This window comes from Micropterus salmoides, unplaced genomic scaffold (genome assembly GCF_014851395.1).
Source record: "Micropterus salmoides isolate LMB-PRFRI ecotype aquatic unplaced genomic scaffold, ASM1485139v1 Ms_hic_scaffold_11, whole genome shotgun sequence".
NCBI lineage: Eukaryota > Metazoa > Chordata > Actinopteri > Centrarchiformes > Centrarchidae > Micropterus > Micropterus salmoides.
This window is the reverse complement of record NW_024040152.1, coordinates 4,873,769-4,896,251: the sequence shown is the minus strand read 5'-3', so window position 1 is coordinate 4,896,251 and position 22,483 is coordinate 4,873,769. Positions and strand designations below refer to the sequence as shown.

Below are 22,483 nucleotides of genomic sequence, written 5' to 3'. Positions count from 1 at the left end.
GTTATACTTCTAGCGACTATACTTGAAAAGACAAAGAAAACACTGAGAGGATGATGTAGGGTCTTGTTGTGCCGTTTGCACGTTTGCCGTGAGTTGCTAATGAAAATAATCAACTTAATATAATGTGCAAAATGTTTATTCAAAATAATCACAGCAATCAAAATATAAAGAACAACATGCTCAACAAAAAATACAGCATTCCAATTCACCCTCTATTCTTTTTTGATCCATGTGTGACCCACCAAAACTGTGCAACAACAAATTAGCAACCAAAATAATCTATTTACAAATGACTCAAAATTTACAGTAAATCAGTTTGTGACTCCTACAGTACTAGAGAAAAAAGATATGTAAGGTGATTTATGATTTAGTTAAATTATGATTAATACAATGAAATAAAATCAAACTCTGTACCATATTGAAATGCATAGCTTATGCTTATTATTTTGCATTGTATCACATTGTGTTAAATAACATCGCGTTGAATCGCTATAGGGCCAAATCGTATTGTGCCATATGCATCATATGTATCTTTAATCTATTGGATCGTTGGCAATGTATTGAGATGCATAGCTCATCTGCCTCAGTGATAGAGATGCACACACTACAGAGGATAACATTTCTGTACTGATCTTTGAATCTTGACAGAAATAAGAAAATGGGGGCAGATAACAGAAATATAAAAACAAATTCTGGGTTGTTGTGTCTTTATTAACATGCAATGGGTTCTCTATAAGCTGTCAGGTTTCTGGACAAACAGCTGCCAGTTCTGTCAGCTAGCTAACTTTTATTATGCATTACATTTTCTGAATCAATCATACAGCCACATTTTATATGCAAACCCTTTCCAAAGAAATTTCAGTGACCAGAAAAGTGCAGCTATTTGCTCATGCTTGTCAAGACTTCAATTATTACTCAATTTTCACTCACTAAGTGGTCATATATTACATAAATTGATATACTTCCAAAACAGCCTCCTATTAGGAAACATACAGTAGCCTATGTCCTCTCTCTGTCATGCAGTTACTTGGCTACACAAAAGTTGTGGAAATGTGTTGATGCTAAGGATGATGAGATGTAGGCTATCTTTTTTAAATTTATTGTTCTAGTAACAAAAGTAAAGACTTGATTTGTGTTTGTAAAAACTGATATAGCGAATGGGTATAGACCCGTTACACTACTTGTTACATGGGGATTTAAGGCTTTACGGCACACATGGCGCGGATCCAGCCTTAAATCTGTGGGAGTTTTGTTCCAGCTGAGCGGAGGGATGGCGATGCGGAGGGCGCAGCATCAGCAGAACCGCGGCAAGAGCGCAGCAGTTTCTCCACAGCATCACCACACACAACAAGACAGACACAGACAGAGTCGACCTAAATTATTTTAGTAGCGCAATTATCCAAAAACTCCCCGAGGTATTCGGCAGTCGGAAAGGGAAATTAATGAAGAAGGAGGGCGAAGTAAATTGCGCGACTCCGATGTGACAGATGCTGGAAAAGTCTGGCTGAATGTAGACAGAAGTGGAGAGAGGAAACTGTCCTGAACAGAGATGAACACGTCTTTCTGTTGGAGACGGACGATGAGCGAGAGGTGGAAGCTTTGTTGCGATGTTCCCTTGACTGAAAGCTTCATCTGGTGAGTTTGTAATTCACGATTTATGATATTTCTTTTTCCTAAAAAACAACACTCAAACTACTTTTAAGATTTCCATCAATTTTAGTTGTTGTTGAACCTGGAAACAGCTTAAACAGTCCTGCATCATTTGAATTGACTTTAGTAAGGTCTTGATTTGATGTTTATCAGTCCTATAGGTGACATTCTGATTTCTATAATATTCCTAAAGAGGTTTGTACTGTGTCTATGGTATCTAATAACGACTCAAAATTCAACTCAAACATTGTAGCTTATTTATCGTTACGGAATCACTATAATAATCCTCAAATGTTCCTATTGGTGCTGATTTAAATGTGCCAGTGCACTCTTTCTGAGTATTTGCGCAAATTTCTTTGTCAAAATTATCGTGCAAAGATGAATCAAATTTATCAAGAGTTAATAGTTGTCCTTATGGTTAACTCAAATCAGATTTCAGAAAACATGAATCTAGTGATTTATCTTGTGCCATATCTGATGCAAAGTTTCCTGTTTATTTGTTGTTGGCTAGTTTTGTTATTCACATTGTTTTAGTGGTTTTGTCCTCCTCTGGATAGAGTCAACGACAAGGGTTAGGACCTATTTTGACATTTAAGTGTGGGAACTCAGGGACTCTAATGTCGTCATAGTCCAGACTGATTCCATTATAAAATGCCCAAAACACTGCTATAATATTAGTAACTTGGATAGTTTCTTGTACAATGGTGAGTTTGAATACCGACCTAAATGAATATTTTCATTTCATGTTTTTATAGCCTACTTTGTTTACTTCAGCTTGGTTGCTTTGCGGTTTGTCTAAATCTGTCTTTTTGTTGTTGTTTGTTTTTGTGGAGTTACACTCAGTCCATGTGAACAGTAATCCTCAGGATAGTTTGTTCCATAAACCTAAAAAGAGCTACAGCAGACTGTGTTTTAACTGCATTTCAGCAGGATTATGGACATCAGTAACTGCAGCCTCATTTGCCCCTGAGGGCCTGTGCGTGTTTCTTTTTAAATCAAGGGGTTTACTCCCACAGTGACTCTGATCAAACCTGTTTTTGTCAAAAACTCTATCATTTCCAATCTTGGCTCCTTGCGTTAGATTTGATTATGATCTCACCTGCAGTCTGAGATTAGCGAGGATCAGCATTTCAGTGAGGCCGCAGAGGTGAACTCAGACCAGCAGCAAACTTTCTGTCCTCTCCTCTTGTCATAATGAGGACACACATCACATCGGTTGCAATGTGGCTCAGGAGGAGCAGATCACCATCAAGGGAGAATCAAGGATTTGACGCTTGGGATTCTGCCAAATGGGCAATTTAATCAGAGGGCATTTTATGCACGGGAAGTGTGTCAGTCTCCTTGTTAGGGAATGATTTATCTGGACTGTTATATTGGGCAGCTGCTCCAGACCTCAATTGATCGCCTCAGGCATAGACGTATATGAAAAGTCTTTAACTAGGTTCTCTGCTTTTCCTTCATGGCCTTTGTGGTAGAAATGTGCCACCAGGCATTGAGGTTCTTTGTGTCTCTGCAGTGCATTATGGCATAATGTCATGGTTTGTAGGTACAAAGATCTACATTCATTTAACAGTGTGGCTTGTATGATATCCTACTAAAGGCAAAATGTTTTATACTTTTTCAAACTTTAAATAGCTAAAAGAGTATCACGAAACCTGGGTTTCTAGATGTGTACTTCTTGAGTTTGTTTTGCATCCAGTTGTTCTCCCAAATCTCAAAAATTCATCCCAGCCCTGTAAGGTACTACACAGTGAGCTCAGAAGACATTTGGAAATTTAAGTGTGCTTTTTGGGCACAACCAATAACTGAAAAAACTATGAGTGTTCTTGGTCAGGTTTGTGGTTTAAGTTCAACCCGTTCTCACTCCCAAGTCCCATATCAATGCATGGTCAAAAGCATTGGCGTCAGTTTTGTAAACCACAGGGGAGCCCCTTAGTGTCATTGTTCACGCACTGGGGAAAGCACTGTAGCGTCACTTTTGAACGCTAAAGGTAGGTGTAGGATATTTAACAGAAAACAGGTGGTTGGGGTGGACTGCGGGCCAGACACCAAACTTTCAACCCAGAGACCGTTGTTCGTTTCCTGTGTGAAACAAAAAGTCAACATTGAATGTCTTTATTTATAATGAAACTTAACTTACGTAAGTTAAATGACGTATCATAGTTAATTCAACCCAAACCATGATCTTTACCTAAACCCAACCAACTGGTTTTGTTGTCTAAACCTAACCAAATTGCGATGTTAACAACATGCCGTTTCAAAATTGCGACGTTTCACAATGTTTAGAAGTACTCTTTTTTTTTTTTTGAAAGACTAACTGGCGTTGCATATTTATTGTTGCTAACTCGACCCTTGAGCCCTAAACGTTGAAAACCAACACCAAGGGGTCTTCACCTCTTTGGGTTCTCCGACTTCCTCCCACTGTCCAAAGACATGCGGACTAGGTTAATTGGTGACCCTAAATTGTCCTTAGGTGTGCATGTGAGTGTGAGTGGTTGTTTGTCTATGTGTGATGGACTGGCGACCTGTCCAGGGTGTACCCCACCTTTCGCCCGATGTCACCTGGGATTGGCTCCAGCCCCCCGCGACCCTGTATGCAGGATGAGCGGTTGACAATGGATGGATGGATGGCATTTTGTAGTTGCAATATGAGTTTTATTTGTTTTGGCAAAAAAACACGGTCCTCATACTGTACTTGGAGTTTCCAAAGCTTTCGGTCACATCATTTAGCCGTCCTCAGTGGACAGTTTCGTTGCCAGGAAATGTCCCAAGTTCCTGAGGAAGGCCACAATATGTGGATGAAATTTTCAGAAACACCAAGTAAGTTTACCATGAGATGAGAATTTTAAACTGCTTATTTCAAGGCCAAGAATGAACCCTCAAGCCCAATATTTATTTAGTAATTTGGGAAATATTTTGTTTTCCTACAACTTCCACAACTAATGTCTTACTACAACAATTGGATTATTTCAGTTTAAACCCATTTACTCCTTTAAAATATAGTACATAAGAAAATAAGGTCATTTCTGGACATCTTTAAAAATAAATATCTTTACCAACAAGTAACAAACAATAATTTTCATACAAAGCACCAAATAGTTTAAGTGAATCAGACTCTGAGATGATGTTAGCATCTCATTAAATATCCAATATGTTGTCTACTACCAAGTATATCCCTGAACACAGATATATTAGGCTTGTCTGGGAAATCTGACATGAAATCAATAATTGTTTTAGTTAGTATTAAGTAGTATGTAGTGGTAGAAATCTTTGTTTAAAGTCAATAATGTGTCCCTGAGTTCCCCCACCATTCAATAAGTGTGATGGTTCAGCCTGTCTTGAAGAGCAGCAAACTTACTTTAATCTTTTCAGTAATTTTTCATGTTTATATGTATTCTATCTTAGCAAAAGTGTTTGCCACCAATGGCTGTAGCCTGGAAATAATGTTTTAAAAATATCCATCTTTAAAAAGCCATATGCTGCTTGCACACCATGTCACTGCAGCTTTGATTTCTTTCCAGCTGCAGTGCTTTAATACCAGGCTTAGCCAAAGATGTTGGCGAGCTGTCTGGGAGAAGATGTATCTGAGCTTGGAACAATGCATCTACACATCTACGCACCATGTTTGCAGTCTTAACAGCCATGCGATTAACACCACAGTTCTTCAGTATTTCTCTTGTTTTTGTAAAGGATGCATGTCTTCATTTGTAATGTCTTATGTCTTTGCTGAGTAGGGTTGGTTGTCTCAACCAGACCTGCTTTTGTTGGGTTTGCACATAAAAACATATATGCAGGCCAGAATCTGTTGTGCATGTCACGTATGAACCCATTGTGCACACAAGCACTATTCAGCGCTGTTCAGGCACAAGGCACATTTATTCAAAGTCATTATGTATGAATAGAGAGATGAGATGTTCGCTGCCACAAATGTAGTCAGGGCATGAATGAAGACTTGAATGCCATTGGCCCGGGGCTTATGTCAGCAGCAACTGTGTGTTGTTTGGACTTGAAAAAAACAACTTCCGTGGTTTCTTTCATGGTACATGTTTTCTTTAATGCCACATTTCCTTTTCAAAGATGTGTGTGTCCTTTCCAGTCTATTTATTGTATGGGCTTCCTGTCTCATGCATTCTACTTCTTTTTTTTTTTTTAAACTATCTGCGCAATACGTTTTGAAATAGTTAAGAAGGATTAAACCTCTCTCTTTTTCAATAGTTAGTCAACAATTATGGAAGGTAGTTGTATTTGCAGAGCTATCCACCTAGTGTCATATAGATAAATAATATTATCTATCTAACAGTTTATCTAACACAATAATATTTAGAGCAAAGAATAATATGAGTCTGCTTGAAGACTTTGACTTCTTGTTCTGTTAAACACAAACAAAACAAAACACAATACATCTGATCGTTGGCTTAAGTTAAAATTTGTTATATCTGTTTTAATATTTATATCATATTGCTCAGTGTCATGGTTACTGTTTAGAGACAACAAGGAAGAGGACCCAAATGCAGACACATCAAGGCAGAGCAGATTAAATTATTTGAACTATTATTTATTACTATTTTTAGAACTTTACTAGAAACAAAAGGTAGTGAACAGGCACACTGTTTGGCATCTTGTTGGCAGTCCAAAAAGGCTAACAGTTCTGATGGGCAGGAGATATGTCACCGACAAAACACAAAGCAGGCAACAGGTAAATTTATAGATTAGGGGCAATACTGACAGGCAGGAATGGCTAAAAAGCTATAGCAAGGAAACAACATAGAAGCCCAGAAACTCTGGGAGCATCTGGTGGACAGGTTTGAAATGACAAAGACTGCAAGGATGCAGGGACTAGGGGAGCAGTAGCCCTGTTTGGCGCAGTCCTGGATGCTTCGCATAGAAAGGCTTTGGGAAGCTTAGGGATTTTTTACGTTCTTTCCCATAGATTACCTGAATGTATGTATGCATGCATGTGATGTCTGTTTCCTTTGTCCTTGGCTTTAAAGCTGATGAAGATTGATTTCCTTTAGGTGGCACTCCTCTTGGTGTCAAGCCAACGTATGTTGAGTCATGGGGGTGCAAGGCAAGGCAAGACAAGGTTATTTAAACATGTCAAAACACCGGGAATTAAAAGTGTTTCATATCTGGTGAAGAATTGCATTAGAACAACATCTGAAAACACAATTAAAAAAGGGTCAGTATGCTTGTTGAATCATCAGACAGCACCTGAAACCACCTCTCTCCACACCTCTCCAGTGTCAGAATTGGGGGGGATCCATCCAACAGTGTTCATAACTTTCAAAAATGGTCAAGCTGACAATTACACCAATTTCACGCAGTGATTGGCCAGGTGTGTGAGGGTTTGGAAGAAAGGCAGGATTTGAACTTCTCTCTCAAGCTTTCTCTTGCCATTCTTCACATGACTAATTTCCCTCACTGTGTGTACAACAGTACACCATGAATGCCTTGGAGAACAGACTGTACAAAAGTGTGCCCTGATCCTCATTCATACGATTAATTGCACTGAGACTACAAAGCCATGGAAACGGGCGCATTTTTGAAGAGAGAGAGATCAGGGAGGTGATGCAGCTGAGGAAGCTATAACAACAGGTTTTTGCCCCACCAGTGCAGACTTTTGGAACAGTATAAACGCTTCAGATGTGGTTTTGAAAAGACAAAGTAACTATGAACTAGTTTTTCTCAAGCACACCAAAATAATAACTAAAAGTGATTGATATGATAATGTCAATCAGGCGGTGTGGCTTGGACAAGGAGAAGCAGTGAAATGATCAGGTCAAAGGATCTTTCTTGCCACACCTCTGGCAAGCTCCTGCTGGCTGATTGAAGTGTTTGTACAGTAGCATTTCCCTCCAAATGCATCTCTCTGTGAAAGGACAAAACTCAAAGACTATTATCACCATAAACACTGGCAACATTTGTTATTTGTTCAAATGGACAATGAAACGATTGGACTCATGCAGTCATGAGATTGCCATATCTCTGTAGCAGAAATTGAACAGAATTGCAGCAGAACCCCTGATAGTCTTTTTTATTCTATAAATTCTTTTTCCTTGCCCAAACCAACACCAGTTGAATTGTGGTGCTTCAGTTTCAATGAAAAGGGGCAAAACCTGAACCTAAAAAAATAAATAAATAAATAAAAGAACTCTCACCACTGAGAGTTAAGTGGTAGCACAGCATGAAGCAAAACTACTGTCACTACAGTTAACTGCAGTTTAAAATCACATAGTCATTTACAACAGCCATGTAAGTGGGTATTTGTTAAGTATATGAAAAGTCTTAGTCACCAAGATAGGAAAGGCAACTAATTTAGCTGCTATATTATTGAAGATGTGTCATGCAAAAGGCCTCCTCTGTTCTCCCGAGTGGCGGGGGACATCAGCATGTCATGTGTTGAAATGCCTGGGACTTTTTGTCCCTTTTGGTGTAGTACTAATGGACTTTTCTTACTTTGTTGTACAAATACAAAGGATGCAAGGGCGGGATAAAAAAAGTAGAATATGCATCTATACCTCTCCTTTCTAAACTGTCCCCAGTGTTGTCTGTGAGAAGAGACAGCAGGTTATAGCATGTGTAGCTTATGCAGTGACATAAAAAAAACACTCATTGGAAGAAGTGGTTGATCAAAGACACTTGAACAATAGACACAAAGTCAGTGGCTGTGGGGAATTGAGTCTGTGACCTGCCAATTACAAGACGCCTTCAATCCTCCTACACATGTACAGCGCTGGCACACTTTTTTGCCTTTGCGCCACTCAGGCTGGCTCAGCCTCAGTTGGAAACCAGGTGGGATTGTGCATCGGGCCCTGTCAGATTAGCATACAGGCTGGTAAGTGTGCCAAAGAGGAAAGCTCCACCTGCACACTAGTGAGGGGAGATTATGGAGCTGATCGCTTTTCTGTGAAATAGCAGAAAAACAATTGTACAATCCAATTTGTGATTTTTTCATCTTTTGTTCTGAAGCTTACATCATTTCTTCTTAACCTGCAGAAATGTTTTAGTTTTTGGTAGTAAAATTTGAGTTTGAGTCACAGAGTAAATGTCCTTACTGTAGTTATCTGTATCCAAGAACCTCTGTCAGAAAACCCCAAATAATGTGCTTAAGTGCAACACTCCTTAAGTAGCTCTTTTCATTTCTCATACTTTGTATGTACATTACATCTTCCCTTTTCTCCTAATTTTTTGTTTTCCAACTTTCCTCTTCTTAATCCTCATTCACTCTTTCATCTCCTTAGTGCCCTCCTTTTTCTCCCTGTTGTTTTCTTTCACTCCCTTTCTTTTCTCCTTCTGTTTCTCCTCCTTTTTCTCAGTATTTTTCCATTATTGCTTTTCCCATTCTATTTCTCATTATTGCTTTCTTTCCCTCCCTTTCCCACTTTATTGGCATTGTTCATACTTTCTCTCCATATTGCTTTCTTTCATTCTTTGTCATTTTTCCTCTTTGATCTGAACTCTACTCTGATACTATTTATCTTTACTTCCACTGCTTACCACTACTTTTGTACTAGGATCTGAATAGTTCTTCTCCCACTGACTGAGAGACTTTTAGTTTTTGGTAAAGAGTCCTTTCTTTACTGGAAACATAGGGCAACTTGTTTGATATCTCTCAACTACCAGCAAAACGCCAATAGACCCCTGCCCCATATTTTATGAGGAGTTGATTGCAGTCTACAGTCAGTATGTATGTTGCCCTGATGATTTGATCAGTGTTTGACCTGTTCCAGGTTAGGACTCCTGTCTCCCATCAGTCTGCTCCGCTTTAATGCGTGACCTCCCCTCATCCCTCTGATGTACGTCGATGGATCCGACACATCATTGCTGTTAACTGAGACGACCTAATTTGTCACATCACATAGGCACTGCGCTGAGACTAATTCCCTTCCCTCATTTATTTGTGCTATTATTAATATTGCAGACAGTGCACTATGTGTGACGTCGCACAGTCTTAACTCTCTCCTCATCAGAATGAGGAATTACAGCAGAGTGCTTTACTCAACACACAGTCTGGAACAAGACCTATGTGAGTGAATCTGTCACTGTGACCCACTTCCACCACACATTGCATGGGTGTAAATTCTAAGATACACCAATACTTAATGCGTCAGGCGCCCTCTTTCTCTCTCTTTCTTTCTCTCTCTCTCTCTCTCCCTCCCTCCCTCTCTGTCTGCCTTTCTCTTAGAAACATGTTTAGTTTTTCACATGCAAAACCATCGACAATGCTGCTCCCGACAATGACAAGGAAAAGAACAGACCGTTAAAGAAAACAAAAGAGAGAAAACATTTATTACAGAATCAAAATCAATGCAAGTGACGTTAAAATGCATACAGCAACAGGTAATAGAAACTAAAGAAAAGAGAAAAACCTCCCACAGAAATTAAATTGACAAACCTTGCATCAACCACCCACACACAAACATAGATATGCACAGAAACACACTGTATCTGTGTATATCTATGCCAGAGAAGAAAGAAATATTTTCAGGTCACTTCTGAATGTGGAAACTGTCTTGACAGGTCTCATGTCATCAAGCAGTTTGTTCTTGAGTAAAAACTTAGAAAAGCCTCCATAAAAACCAGCACAATCCATAACATGCAGATGAAATATATCTTTTTCAATGTGGAGGCAGAGGCAAACAATTAATATAATCCTATTGGTCACAGACACAAGCTCGCAGCCACGCTGACACACACTTTTCTTTATCTCGCCCCCCACATGCCAATTTCAGCAATGTAATCAGGCAAACACACCCCTCCTTGGTTATTCATATTCATGGATATGCATTTCCCTTACAGCCTTTAAAAAAAGATCAAATCAGAAATGCCCTGCTTGACCTCCACACAGTCCAAAAAATGTTCTGCAATAAACGCAAATATTATGTCACGTAGACTAGAACATTACATTCCTTAACAACATATGCTCAGTTTTCACATGTGTACCAGTGTGCAATCACCTAACCAATAAATAAGTTTAGTATAAGCATGTGGGTAATTTAGAAAATGTAATTGTATAATAATCTTGGCCAATATAATCCACATAACATATTGCATCAGTTATTACAAAGAAAATGAAATAAAAAAAAGATTAAAAATGCTGCAAGGCAAATATGAATGTTTATTTTCTCCCACCATCTGTTTTCTGAGATGAGCACCACTTTTAGTGATGATATATTTTTACCAACTTGCTGCTGTGTCCTGTCCATTAGATTTTGTTTAAAAGCTTGTGTTCATTATTGCTTATTGTAATTTATTTTATTTTTTTTAGCTGACACTTTTATCCAAAGTAACTTACAATTGCTATATGTCAGAGGTTGCACGCCCCTGGAGCAACTTGGCGTTAAGTGTCTTGCTCAGTGTCACAGAGGGAATTGAACCCGAATCTCTCACACCAGAGACATGTAAATGTATATGCACTGCATTTGTACATCACCTTTCTGACCACTCAAAGCGCTGTTACACTACATTGCATTCACCACTCACACATGGTATTCATACCCTGGGCCTAAGTGCTCAAACAGAAACTAACATTCACACCAATATTAATAGTGAGTAAAATCTCAAACTACTACAATAAGTTAATAATTTAAAATACACTAAATAAACACATTTTATATTTAGATGTTAAGTGTTTAGATGTTAAGTCAATCATTATTCAGTGTGCACTCGACAAACTGAAAAGAACTGTTAAGAAATATCTACTGAGAGCTAGGTGACGAGCTGTCATAATCCATGCTGCTAACCGGAGAACGTCACATTGTATGTTCTATGAATGTTGATATTAGGTGTTTATCACCATGTTGAAATAAGACCACATAGTGTTAGTTATCAACCAATAGTGAATCCATCTGTCCCTGTACATCATTCAACATTTCAGGAAAACCCATCCTGGTGTCTAGTTTCCATTTCACAAGGAGGAAGCTAGTCAAACTAGCTAGCTACTGTTGGCACTGATTCTCACTAGTGTTACTTGCCATTCATGATATGTGAAGACCTGCTGATCATTGGCAGCTCTTGCACACTCTGTTCTGTGTATATCCTGCATTGTTGAAAAGTCTGGTCTTGATGTGATGATGTGAGTTAGGATTTGAGCCTGGGTTGTGACTGTCCACCATGTTTCAAAATTAATCTTCTTCTGTTTCTACTTTTTGATCTGTCACAGACTCCTCTTGTAGTGGGAGAAGTTCTCTTCTTTGATCCTTTGGATTTCACATATTTTGTTGAACATAGACGCGATTTCCGACATGATCTTGTTTACAAGACCTTTCCCTGACAAACCCTAAGGGGAAAGACCAGGGGACTTTTGTTTTCCAGCTATGCACCCGGCAGCTGTTCTACCAGCAAACCTTTTAATATTTGCTGCTTGCATGCAGGAGGTCTCAGGGGCCGTCACATTGCAGCAGGTGCCAGAAGCCCATAAAAAATAGAAGCACACAAACATAACTGCACCGCCACCACCACACATTCAAACACACTTTCAACAATTTGAGCACACACGCTGACACAAAAAACACACAAAAGTGCAACCACACAAGCTCATGCTCGGTGATCCTCGCACTGTTGTTCTGTTCCAGCCGCTTTAATTGGGGATTTGAGCCAGGCTCTTGTCTTTCTCACTGTGACGAGCTAAAAATAGCTTTTTGACAAGTGTCAGGAGACCCAGCCGGGCTCAGACTGTGCATTCACTGTCAGATGGGCTGCTTGGCATAGGGATTCACGCTCAGGGCCTCCAAACTCAGAAGGAAACAAAGACCCTGCAGCCCATGTGAGGAAAGGTTCCCAAAGGAAGTTTTTGCCTTAAATCTTCATTTCTGTAATTGCATGCTATCTGTCACAGTTTTTGGCATTGTGCTGCAGGTCCCCAAATCACAGGCAGAGATTGAGTGTTGAGGAATGGAAGATAAGGTAATACTTAAAAGAGCAAAGCTCAGAGAAAGAGAGAGCGAGAGAGTTGCTTTTTAAAGCTAATGAAGCCGTATTGCAGTTGCGAAGCAGAGTTCAAGTCAATTGAGAATCATTGCCTCTTCTTTGCTTCTGGCCTTGTTACAGCAAGATAATATCTGTTGCTGTTGTCTGTAGCACTTTGTTGAATATGATCCTGAGCAGAAATGCTTATGTTAGCAGTTAGGTGAACGACATGAACACTAAAAATGTTCCATCAGAGATGAGTTGTTGAATTGAGCATTTCTAGTGAGCATCACAATCAACAAACACCACACATGTTGATTAAAACAATTTGGTTACCCTCTTCCACACAAAAAACAATGATGTGATATTCAATAAAATAATTTTTGATTGTTTTCATTTTCACTAATTTGATTAACACAATCCTTTCATGATCATAACCATCAGGGAGACACGAAGCAACTATGGAGAGTTAAGTAATGATTAAATCTGCAGCTGTGAAGAAAGTCCTAATTTTAACACGGGTGGGGGGGGGCAACAGTCCACGGATTGATGTAAGGCGATAAAGGCCCCAGCTGAGAGACTTGATGAGTTTTGTCTGATGACAGAAGAGAGAGGGCCAATGAAGCACAGGGAAGTTGAATTATTTCAAAGCATTAAGTGATGGTGGGAGTTCACCCAAAAGATGGCTGGACTCTGCAAAAGGATTATCTGAAGAGATGTTACATCCGATTTGGTTCGATATTGTTTGCGTTTTGGCATCATGAGGGTTTATTAGGTAAGCGTTGGCTCCTGCTTGACTTTTAGGAGAGTGGATGATTCTGAGTTATGCAAAAAGGTTTTTGCAGGGACATCAAATGGCAGCTTCATGTTGGTCAACCAGGCTCTGGATAGCTTCCCTCAGTAACCACATTATTATTATAACACTGCTAATAAACTGAATTAAACAAACATAATCAGGCAACAACTCAATGAAATGACAAGTAGGAGGGCAAAAAAAGCAGGAATGAGTGTGATTACTAGTAATAGCTAAAATGTTACAGCAATGCAGTGCAATAGTGCAGTAGTGCAATTTCATAAAACCTGGAAAAAAACAATATTTCCTCAAAACAGCATAATGACAAACAATGTCACAGCAGTCACTGTTACAGGCTGTGCAAATTAACACACAACTGTCATATAGGGAATCATGTAAATTCTAAAAATCAAAGGTATTTTTCAAGAACAGCTAATATCTAAACCTCCAATTATAGCAAATATTTTTAAAATTATCAGCCAGGCATTATGTAATTATTCAGTAAATAACTCAGCAATTAGTAGTAATTAAAGGCCAGCATACTTTTTTTTTTTTAATCAAAATACTGCTTCAAGACATTCTGGGCTTGTTTCAGTCTAATTTTGGATTTATTTCCAACCTGTAATTTACAGGGTTATTAAAAATGTATTGAGCCTGACTCAAAGTTGGAAATTACAGAACAAAGACTCTGAATAGTAGGACTTTCCTGGCGATAAGGGTGTACTGTCTAAATTCCCAAGAACATTATGCTTATAAAAATAGATTCCTGTTCATTTGATATGAAGCAGTTCTGTATTATATTCCTAACAGTATCACAAGTTTAAATTGTTTTGAGTTCTCTGTTTTGACCACAGTAACAGCTCTTTAAATGTCTGCTCTAATTTGAAACAGCATCATTAATAGTAACAACCAGTGACTGTGCGTCATAGAAAATATTTAGCGTAATTAACACTTAAAATAACACTCATGTGACTACGCTCCACACAGGGTGAGAAATAGATGTTGAAATTACAAATGCATTTATTCCCTCACTGTCTAATTTGACTGACTCTGGGGTCACGACCTTTGGCTGGACTATAGCTTCATGATGTGTGATCCTGATCCCTGATTGGCTGGGAGGACTCAACAACTGACAGCCCACTCGCCTGAGATATCACACACCTGCCAGTCTCTGTCTTTCACAAGGTGGCTTTGGAGGGCTTGGGGTGGGGGGGTCAACACATTTTTCAATCATATTTTTATTTAAAGCAAAATGTTTATGGCCAAATATACTACATCCGGCTTCTAAGTTAGGAATTACCTTGCAAAAACAAATACAAAATGAATAAATTAAGAACTAAATATAGTGTTTTTACAGATTTGTTTTACTATAGCTGTAATCAGGAGAACTGCCTCCTGATCAATAACTGGCTTATGTCCAACATTTAATATAAAGCCAGTATCAGTGTCTGGTGTGTCTGGATATATCGGTCTAACAGGAGTCCTGGGAGTCTAAGAGCAGTGTTAGGTTGGGAGTCAGCGCTCCCAGCCAGCCAGTATAAGAGCTGTTTGCATGAAGAGCGGGGATGAGATAGAGACTGCGCAGCTCTGTCGACAACTCTTCCACTCAGAGGAGAGGCTGCAGCGAGTCCACACTCTGGAAACTGTCTGATGGTGGAGAGCGAGAAGCTGCAGCTGCTGCAGGTTAGACTCAGTCTGGGACTTGATATCAAAGTATTTGAATAGTCTTAGTTGTATTTTTGAAGTATTATATGTAACATCTCTGCTTGTTATGAAACATAACTTTACTCTATTTGAGTGCAGTTTATGTTCGCATCTATGTTCAACAAAAGGTTTGAAATGCAAGGGAAAGAGCAAAAAAATGTTTCCCTCTACAGGAGGAGTCTGTGATAGATACACAAGTAGAAACAGTTAAGTAGTTTAGTATTGAAACATGGTGGACAGTTTATAAAAGGTACAATCTAAACCTGCTGTATATTAAAAGTGCATTGATTTAGTGTTAAATTAATACAATTTAACTGAATTGAAGATTTTGGCTTTGTCTGTGCAGTTGTGGAAAAATTGTAGGTTCTGTGTTAAGAATTAGAGTTGATTCTTGATGTGTGAACTGTAGAAGGTCTAAGCGGTGGATGTGGATAGAGAAATACATTATTTACATCTCACACTTTCCCAGCACCTGTTTATTCAACTGGCAAGGTCAGACACTGGCAGAATAATGTCTTTATGTAATATTTAACAGTGCCACATTTCACATCAGTGGGCCTCTTTTCAGACTCCTTTTCTCAACAGTGCGCATGTTGTTTTTACGCTGTTTTCAGTGTTATTATCACTAACATTATTGTTTGTTTTAAATTGTATATATAGGAATTTAGGGATATGTATGGGATAGGATTTTTTAAATCTGATTTTGGGCACATGAGGTTTTTGATGTTCATTATTCAAACCCATTGTATTATTTAATCTTATCTGGAAAATTGTTATTGCAGTTGAAATTCAGTTTTATAAGTCCTACCTTCAGATGAGTGATTTCTTTAATAACAATGCAACAGCCAATCAATAATTTGCAGCTATTCAAAAATAGCAAATTAGCCATATTTCAGTGAAATCTTTGACATTAGGTCATCACTTTCTTACAAAGTTAAGTTGGTTGAACTTTAGGAATTGTTTCTGTATACTGAGTAACTTTTCAAAAACACTATGCAAACTACAAAGTACAAATAATGAGGACTTGAAAATAACAGTTATGACCTACATTGAGTAGTAATAATATTAAGTATGCAAGTGAAGTCAAGCAATCATCCCAAAATCATACATTTCTCTTTAAGAGCTTTAAAGTCTTTACTCAGATAAGAAAAGCTTCCACAAATATATTAAACAGCAAACCTCAGGACAAACATGCATGCAAAGGATATTGTATTAAAGATAATATGTATTTAATTGCAGAGTTAACTGGCATATTTACCCTGATTCGTCTACATTTACAGTTTATTGTTGTTAAATGTTGTGCTTGATTATTTGGTATATAGTATATAGATCACTAATTTTATTCAGAAAATCTGCAATGCCTTCACTCTGTTGCTGGCTCTGGCTCCAGTTGCTGTGTCTAAATCATAAACTGTAGTGTCTGTGACGTCACCCATAGGTACCATTGAGAAGTTCAATGCGGGCGGCTCCCGGTCGCAATCTTTGCAGTGCCTGACTGGCTAATGCAAAAATGTGGGCACAGAGGTTGAGTTAAGGCATGCCGAATGAAGCACAGTTTCCCGAACCACCTAGCAGCTAGCCACCTGTCACACAAAACAGCCATGGCCTTTATTATGCATAACTTTAAGCCTTAATATAATTTAAACATGGAAGTCACCCCCGTGCAGTTGTCACAAAGGGGGGAAATAGTTATAGAGACCAACATTGTTTTTAGCACCAGATTGTAAACATGTTTTTTTCTGCTGGAAAGTTGGGCATTTAACATGGGGGTCTATGAAGTGACTTGCTTTTGGAGCCAGCCCCAAGTAACCATTCGATAAATTGCAGTTTTGAGCATTTAAGCATTAGCTTCATTTTTCAGTGCCAGAGATGGCTGCTTGTTTTTAATCCAGATGCCGGGCCCTGGGGGCGAAGCCCTTATCCCACTGATACCTCACCTGCTTTGTCTCTCCTAGAGACATCGCGCATGAGGCTGGGCACACTAATACGTTTTTTTTAGTGCAGATCATATATGGACACTTCCACGGGTGTTTAACTGTTAAGGGTACTATTCCAGTCTTTTGGGAGATGTATTCTTTGATAAACAGTTAAGTAGGATTTTGTTGTCTGCGTACAGAGATGTAGGCCTTATCAGCTGCGACATCTGCTCCACACTGGGGACTCGCTGTACACATATCAGATGATAAGTATAAAAACATGTACCAAGTGAGCACCAGAAATTAATTATAGGACAGTGTCACCATTTTGACAAGTGAGGACTTTTGGAGTGAATGAGTTTCATATGGCATTTGCTGTAATAAACCAGACCGGTAGATGAATTTAAACTGAAACTCTTGGAGTGTTTTGACACTCTTTGAGACATTCCTGTTTAATACCAAAGTTTCCTAGCAGTTTGAGTACATGCATTTTACTCCTTAGACCTCCCTAACACACACATTTTATGCTCTTTTTGATTTTATGTTGGTTAAGTTAGTGAAATAGTAGGTTTTACACTCTGGTGGGAAACGGCATAGTCAAAATTCATACAAAATCTTCAATTAGACCTAATTAGACATTTAAACTTAAAATAACATATGTTATTGCAAATCCCCCCCATATATTCCATTCTCAATGTTTTACTTTTGAAATTAAAAACTGCCTACTCATTTACAAAAAAATCAAAATGGAAAACTGAGTTAGACTGACCTAACAGTGACTAACATCATTGCCAAAAGATGAGTCGGGTACATCATCCAGCAAGTTCAAGCAAAAAAAACATGGTGCAGAACGTACTAGCCCAGTGCATTCTCTATGTGCATTCTGCAAAAGGGCTCCATAATATACATGTACCCTTTAGGTGGTGAAAGACTCTACAATTCGTCACGGGCCATGCCCGTGACGAATTGCTTGCAACCATGCCTACTATAATCAGGTATCATGCTTTCATCAGCTGTTAACCATTTTGGGTATGGTATTATTTTGTAAGACTAATTCAGTGAACTGAAGATGGGTCGTTTTTCACCTCTGAATTATCCACCAGATAATTGCATTTAAGATTGTTTCATTGTAGACATCAAGGTCGGCTCATGTCTGTAATGTGAGAAGAACCACGTAGAAAGTCAGCAACTCATCCATGTTCAGACTGGTTTGCAATTTATAGGTATTTGACATATTAAAAATAATCATTTTATCCAAAACTACTTTCAATTTCTAGATATGTTAGAGGTCACACACTTCTGGAAAAAATATTGACTCAACTCAAACCAATTTGGTTGTTATGAACATCTGCCTCATCCTCCAGATAGTATGCCTCTAGATTGCCACTCAATAGTCTTATCTGAGCCACTTTTTCAAGTGTAGGAATGACCATGATGCTGCACAGTGTTTCTTTCATAACCCTTTTTCTGTCTCTGTGTTTTATCCAGGCCACTCTAAAGGGCATGTTATTGACGGAACCACATCTCTAAAGAGGACTTCACTCAAGTCTGATTCCAACTTGACTGCCACTGGTTATGAAAATCTGCACTCCAAGACTGAAACGGTGTGTCTTGATACAAATTTAAACTAAATGAAAATAAATCCAATACAAACCTATCTTGTTTGGGATTTAACACTGTTAAATTGTTACAAAAAAACATTGGGATTAGACATTGTGTATATGGCAAAATTTCTGGATTGTCAAAAATATCAGAGCTAATGTATCGCTGTCTGTGTCTCTTCTCAGGCTGGGGGTAAGATGTTTGTGGAGTCAATCGTCCAGTGGGGGGCATGGAGCATCCTGCTCCAGTTTGTACTGGGTGTATCTGCAGGAGGATGTCCTCCACGCTGTGTGTGTCGACCTGAGGCTAAAGAAGTGATCTGCTCTGCCAAACATTTGAACTCAGTGCCAGAGGGATTTTCCAGTGATGCCAGGCGTTTGGATTTATCCCACAATAAGATTAAGACTGTGGGGCGCCGCCAGTTCTCTGGCCTCTTGCAACTTCAAGAGTTGGATCTCAGTGATAATATAATCTCTATGATTGAGGTGGAGGCTTTCCAGGGCCTACAGAATCTCAGGACGCTTCGGATTAAGAATAACCGACTTAAGATTATCCCAGTTGGGGTGTTTTCTGGCTTGTCCAGTCTGCGCTTTCTGGATCTGAGTCAGAATGAGATTCTGGTCTTCCTGGACTATACCTTCAAAGAAATGGTAAACCTGCAAACCCTTGAAGCCAAGGAGAATGACTTGGTCTTCATCTCCCAGCGGGCTTTCTTTGGTCTGCAGAATCTGCAGGAGCTCAACATAGACCGGAGCAACTTGACCTCCATTCCCACAGAGGCATTGTCCCAGCTCCAGAGCCTGACAAATCTTTGCATGCTACGCCTCACCATTTCTACACTGCCCAACAATGCTTTCCGACGACTCCATCGCCTGCGTAGCCTCCTGATTGCAAACTGGCCAGCACTGGACACTGTGGCCAGCAACAGCCTGATAGGTCTTAACTTGACCTCACTTGTCATCAGTAGCTGCAACCTAAGTGCTATTCCTTACTCAGCACTTCGTCACCTGGTGTATCTGCGCTTCCTGGATCTGTCCTACAACCCCATCACTGTTATCCAAGGTAATCTACTAGGAGATCTCCTGAGACTCCAGGAGTTACACCTAGCAGGTGGGAGCTTGCTACGAATAGAACCTGGGGCCTTTAGGGGACTGGCCTACTTTCGCATGCTTAATGTGACATCCAATCAGCTTACTACTTTGGAAGAGAGTGTGTTCCACTCTGTGGGGAACCTTCAGGTGTTGCGGTTGGATGGGAATCCCTTAGCATGTGACTGCCGGCTCCTCTGGGTGGTCCGCCGCCGTTTGCGCTTGAACTTTGATGGACATCAGCCCACTTGTTCGTCTCCTGATGCGGTGAGGCAGCGTGAATTCAGAGACTTCTCCGAGAAGGAGCTCCCGAGGCTGTTTACCTGCCGCCCTGCTCGTATCATGGACCGCAGGCCACAGGAGGCGAGAGTAGAGGAGGGCACTACAGTTATCTTCTCCTGTAAAGCTGATGGGGATCCAGTTCCATCTATCACGTGGATCTCATCTCATAAGAATGTGGTTTCTCCAACAGGACGAATCAGAGTTTTGCTCAATGGCACTCTAGAAGTTCGTTTTGCCCAAGTTCAGGACAGTGGAACGTATCAGTGCTTGGCGGGCAATGCAGCCGGCAATGACAGCCTGACTGTTGGTCTGTATGTTAAGGGGCTTCCTCGTAACCGAACCATCCCATTCTTCTCAGAGGAAGACTGGGCAGAGCCTTCAAATCCCCAAGCTGCCAACTCCTCAGCTCAAATGGCCAAGCCATACCCGTTTGACGCAAAGACCCTGATTATTGCCACCACCATGGGCTTCCTGTCTTTCCTTAGCTCGGTGGCCATCTGTTTTGTTTTTATGTTCTTCTGGAGCCAGAGCAAAGGTCAGATCAAGCACACAGCAACTATTGACTTTGTTCCTCGGTCTTCCATGGGTGGAGGAGGAGGGGAGGGAGGTGATGGTGGCAGGTTCACCATGAAACTTATTTAAAGCCATGGAAGAGGTTAAAGGGGTCTTCATATTGACTGCAAATTCTTCTGCACTATGACCCCCCCATTGTGACCTCTATTCAAAGGCCCCTTTAGAAGGAAAATTAGAGCCACTTTGTTGGGCTTGTGCTTGGCCTCTTCTAATTTTAGAGTGGAAAGTTATATCTCAGCACCCACTTTACTGTGTTATCTAACTAATGAATATCTCATGGTCCTGGAATAGAAAGATGTTAACAGATTGTAGGCAGAGCTGTGTCATGGTTGCTGTGCATTTGTTTTCAACAAGTTTACTTTGAATAAGCAATTGACCGCATACCTAGCACAGGACTCTTTTTATGTAGCATGTAATTATAAAATAGTTTAAATTTTTATGGATTTTGGGATTAACACATGAAGACAGTTTCATTCATCAAATGTTTCTGCATTGTCAAAACATATCAGGTGCTTGTTTAATCATCCATTTTGTACAAGTGTGCTCAGCTGTATGTCTTCACTTGCCAACACAAGCCAAGTAAACATTTGCCCTTTTGACCCTCCTGTTGCTATTTCTGCTTACCCACAGAAGATCATTTCAAAGACTGCCAATTCAGCATTGGCTGTAAGACTTTAACGTGAATATGTAACCACAAAGCGTTTGATGCTTGCAATATATGGAATAGACTAGCGAAATAATTTCTGATTCTCAACTTAATTAAATCTTGGACATTTTGGAGCTTTGTAGTATATTTCAGGTATTCTACATTGGCAATGTGCTTTCTGTTAGGAGTTCTGCTTACATTAAATGATCATGTAGCAGCGTAAAGGGACTGATAGGATAACATAATGTACATAGGAATGTATCCTTTCTCATTTCATACACATTTGTCAGGTCCAAATTGGATCACCGTTTTGATTTTGTAACATATTATTTTATCATGTAATTCGATTAGATGACTCTTTATGTTCCATCACGAGATGCTATGATTTCTCTTTTTTATATTCAAGAAACATTTTTTTTATTTTTTATCCACACAAAACACTGAAAAATATGTGCCTCAGTAACATTCTCACCATTGACAGAGAGAATGCTCACCTGATTGTTATCTTGTAAATATTTAGGTCAAGGGCGTTTGTGTGCGCTGGATTTATTCTGTCATTTTATCTAGTTCTGGGGATTAGTGTCACTCAAACTCTTGTTGTGTATAAATGTAACTGTGTAGATGCACTACGCACAAAGCAATGTTTTATTATGCCAGGAAAAAAGGATGTAAATGATGGACACATACAGCAATGACAGATTTCTTTGTTTGCTGTCTTGTTCATAAATGACTGACTTATTTTCATTTTACTTTATTAAATGCCTATATCTAAACCTGTCTTGTGTGTATGCCTTGAATTGCTTCATGTCAAATATTTTGGAATGTTATCAAATGGGGGGGCAAACTGATCCAATCATCTTAAAACCAATCTCTCAGTGGATCATCATCTGAAATGACTCTATTGTTGGGAAATTGGCAAGAGAAGGACACATCTTCTTGCATAACCAAAGCACTTAATCTCTATGCTGTGAGTCCATTGTGAGGACTTTGTCTTTCACTTTGAGACAGAAAGTGGCCTTCTTGCCCCTTTGTAAGACAACAAAGCTACAGATGGCATTTGCAAACAAATGTACGTTTGTCTTTTGTATTTTTCTGAGTGAAGACAAAGGATTATCTGTGCAGAGGAATACTGTTGTGGCTTTCTGTTTTCTCTCAGAGCCATGTGTACCCCCGCTAAAATACAAATGAAAGTCTTTGGAAATAAACACTGGCATTTGACAGTGTCCTCTGCTGCATATCCTTCACTGCTGACTCCCCAACAGAATATTGCACTGTCAGAGAGTGACAAGGCAAACATTAACCAATGAATCATACTCACTTC

At 39.5% G+C, this 22,483-nt stretch overlaps 1 protein-coding gene across 1 annotated transcript; it reads left to right on the top strand.

Moving 5' to 3' along the window:
- Positions 1–1,334: 1,334 nt before the first annotated feature.
- On the top strand, positions 1,335–21,930 carry lingo4b (leucine rich repeat and Ig domain containing 4b). The gene is made up of 3 exons (XM_038710521.1): positions 1,335–1,635; positions 18,460–18,575; positions 18,759–21,930. Exon 3 carries the CDS (start codon positions 18,771–18,773, stop codon positions 20,583–20,585), a length of 1,815 nt encoding a protein of 604 aa, XP_038566449.1. The 5' UTR covers positions 1,335–1,635; positions 18,460–18,575; positions 18,759–18,770; the 3' UTR covers positions 20,586–21,930.
- The last annotated feature ends 553 nt before the right edge of the window (positions 21,931–22,483 follow it).

What these genes read in the sequence shown, in the direction of transcription:
- lingo4b (XM_038710521.1), top strand. Translation starts at nt 18,771, where the DNA reads ATGTTTGTGGAGTCAATCGTCCAGTGGGGGGCATGGAGCATCCTGCTC.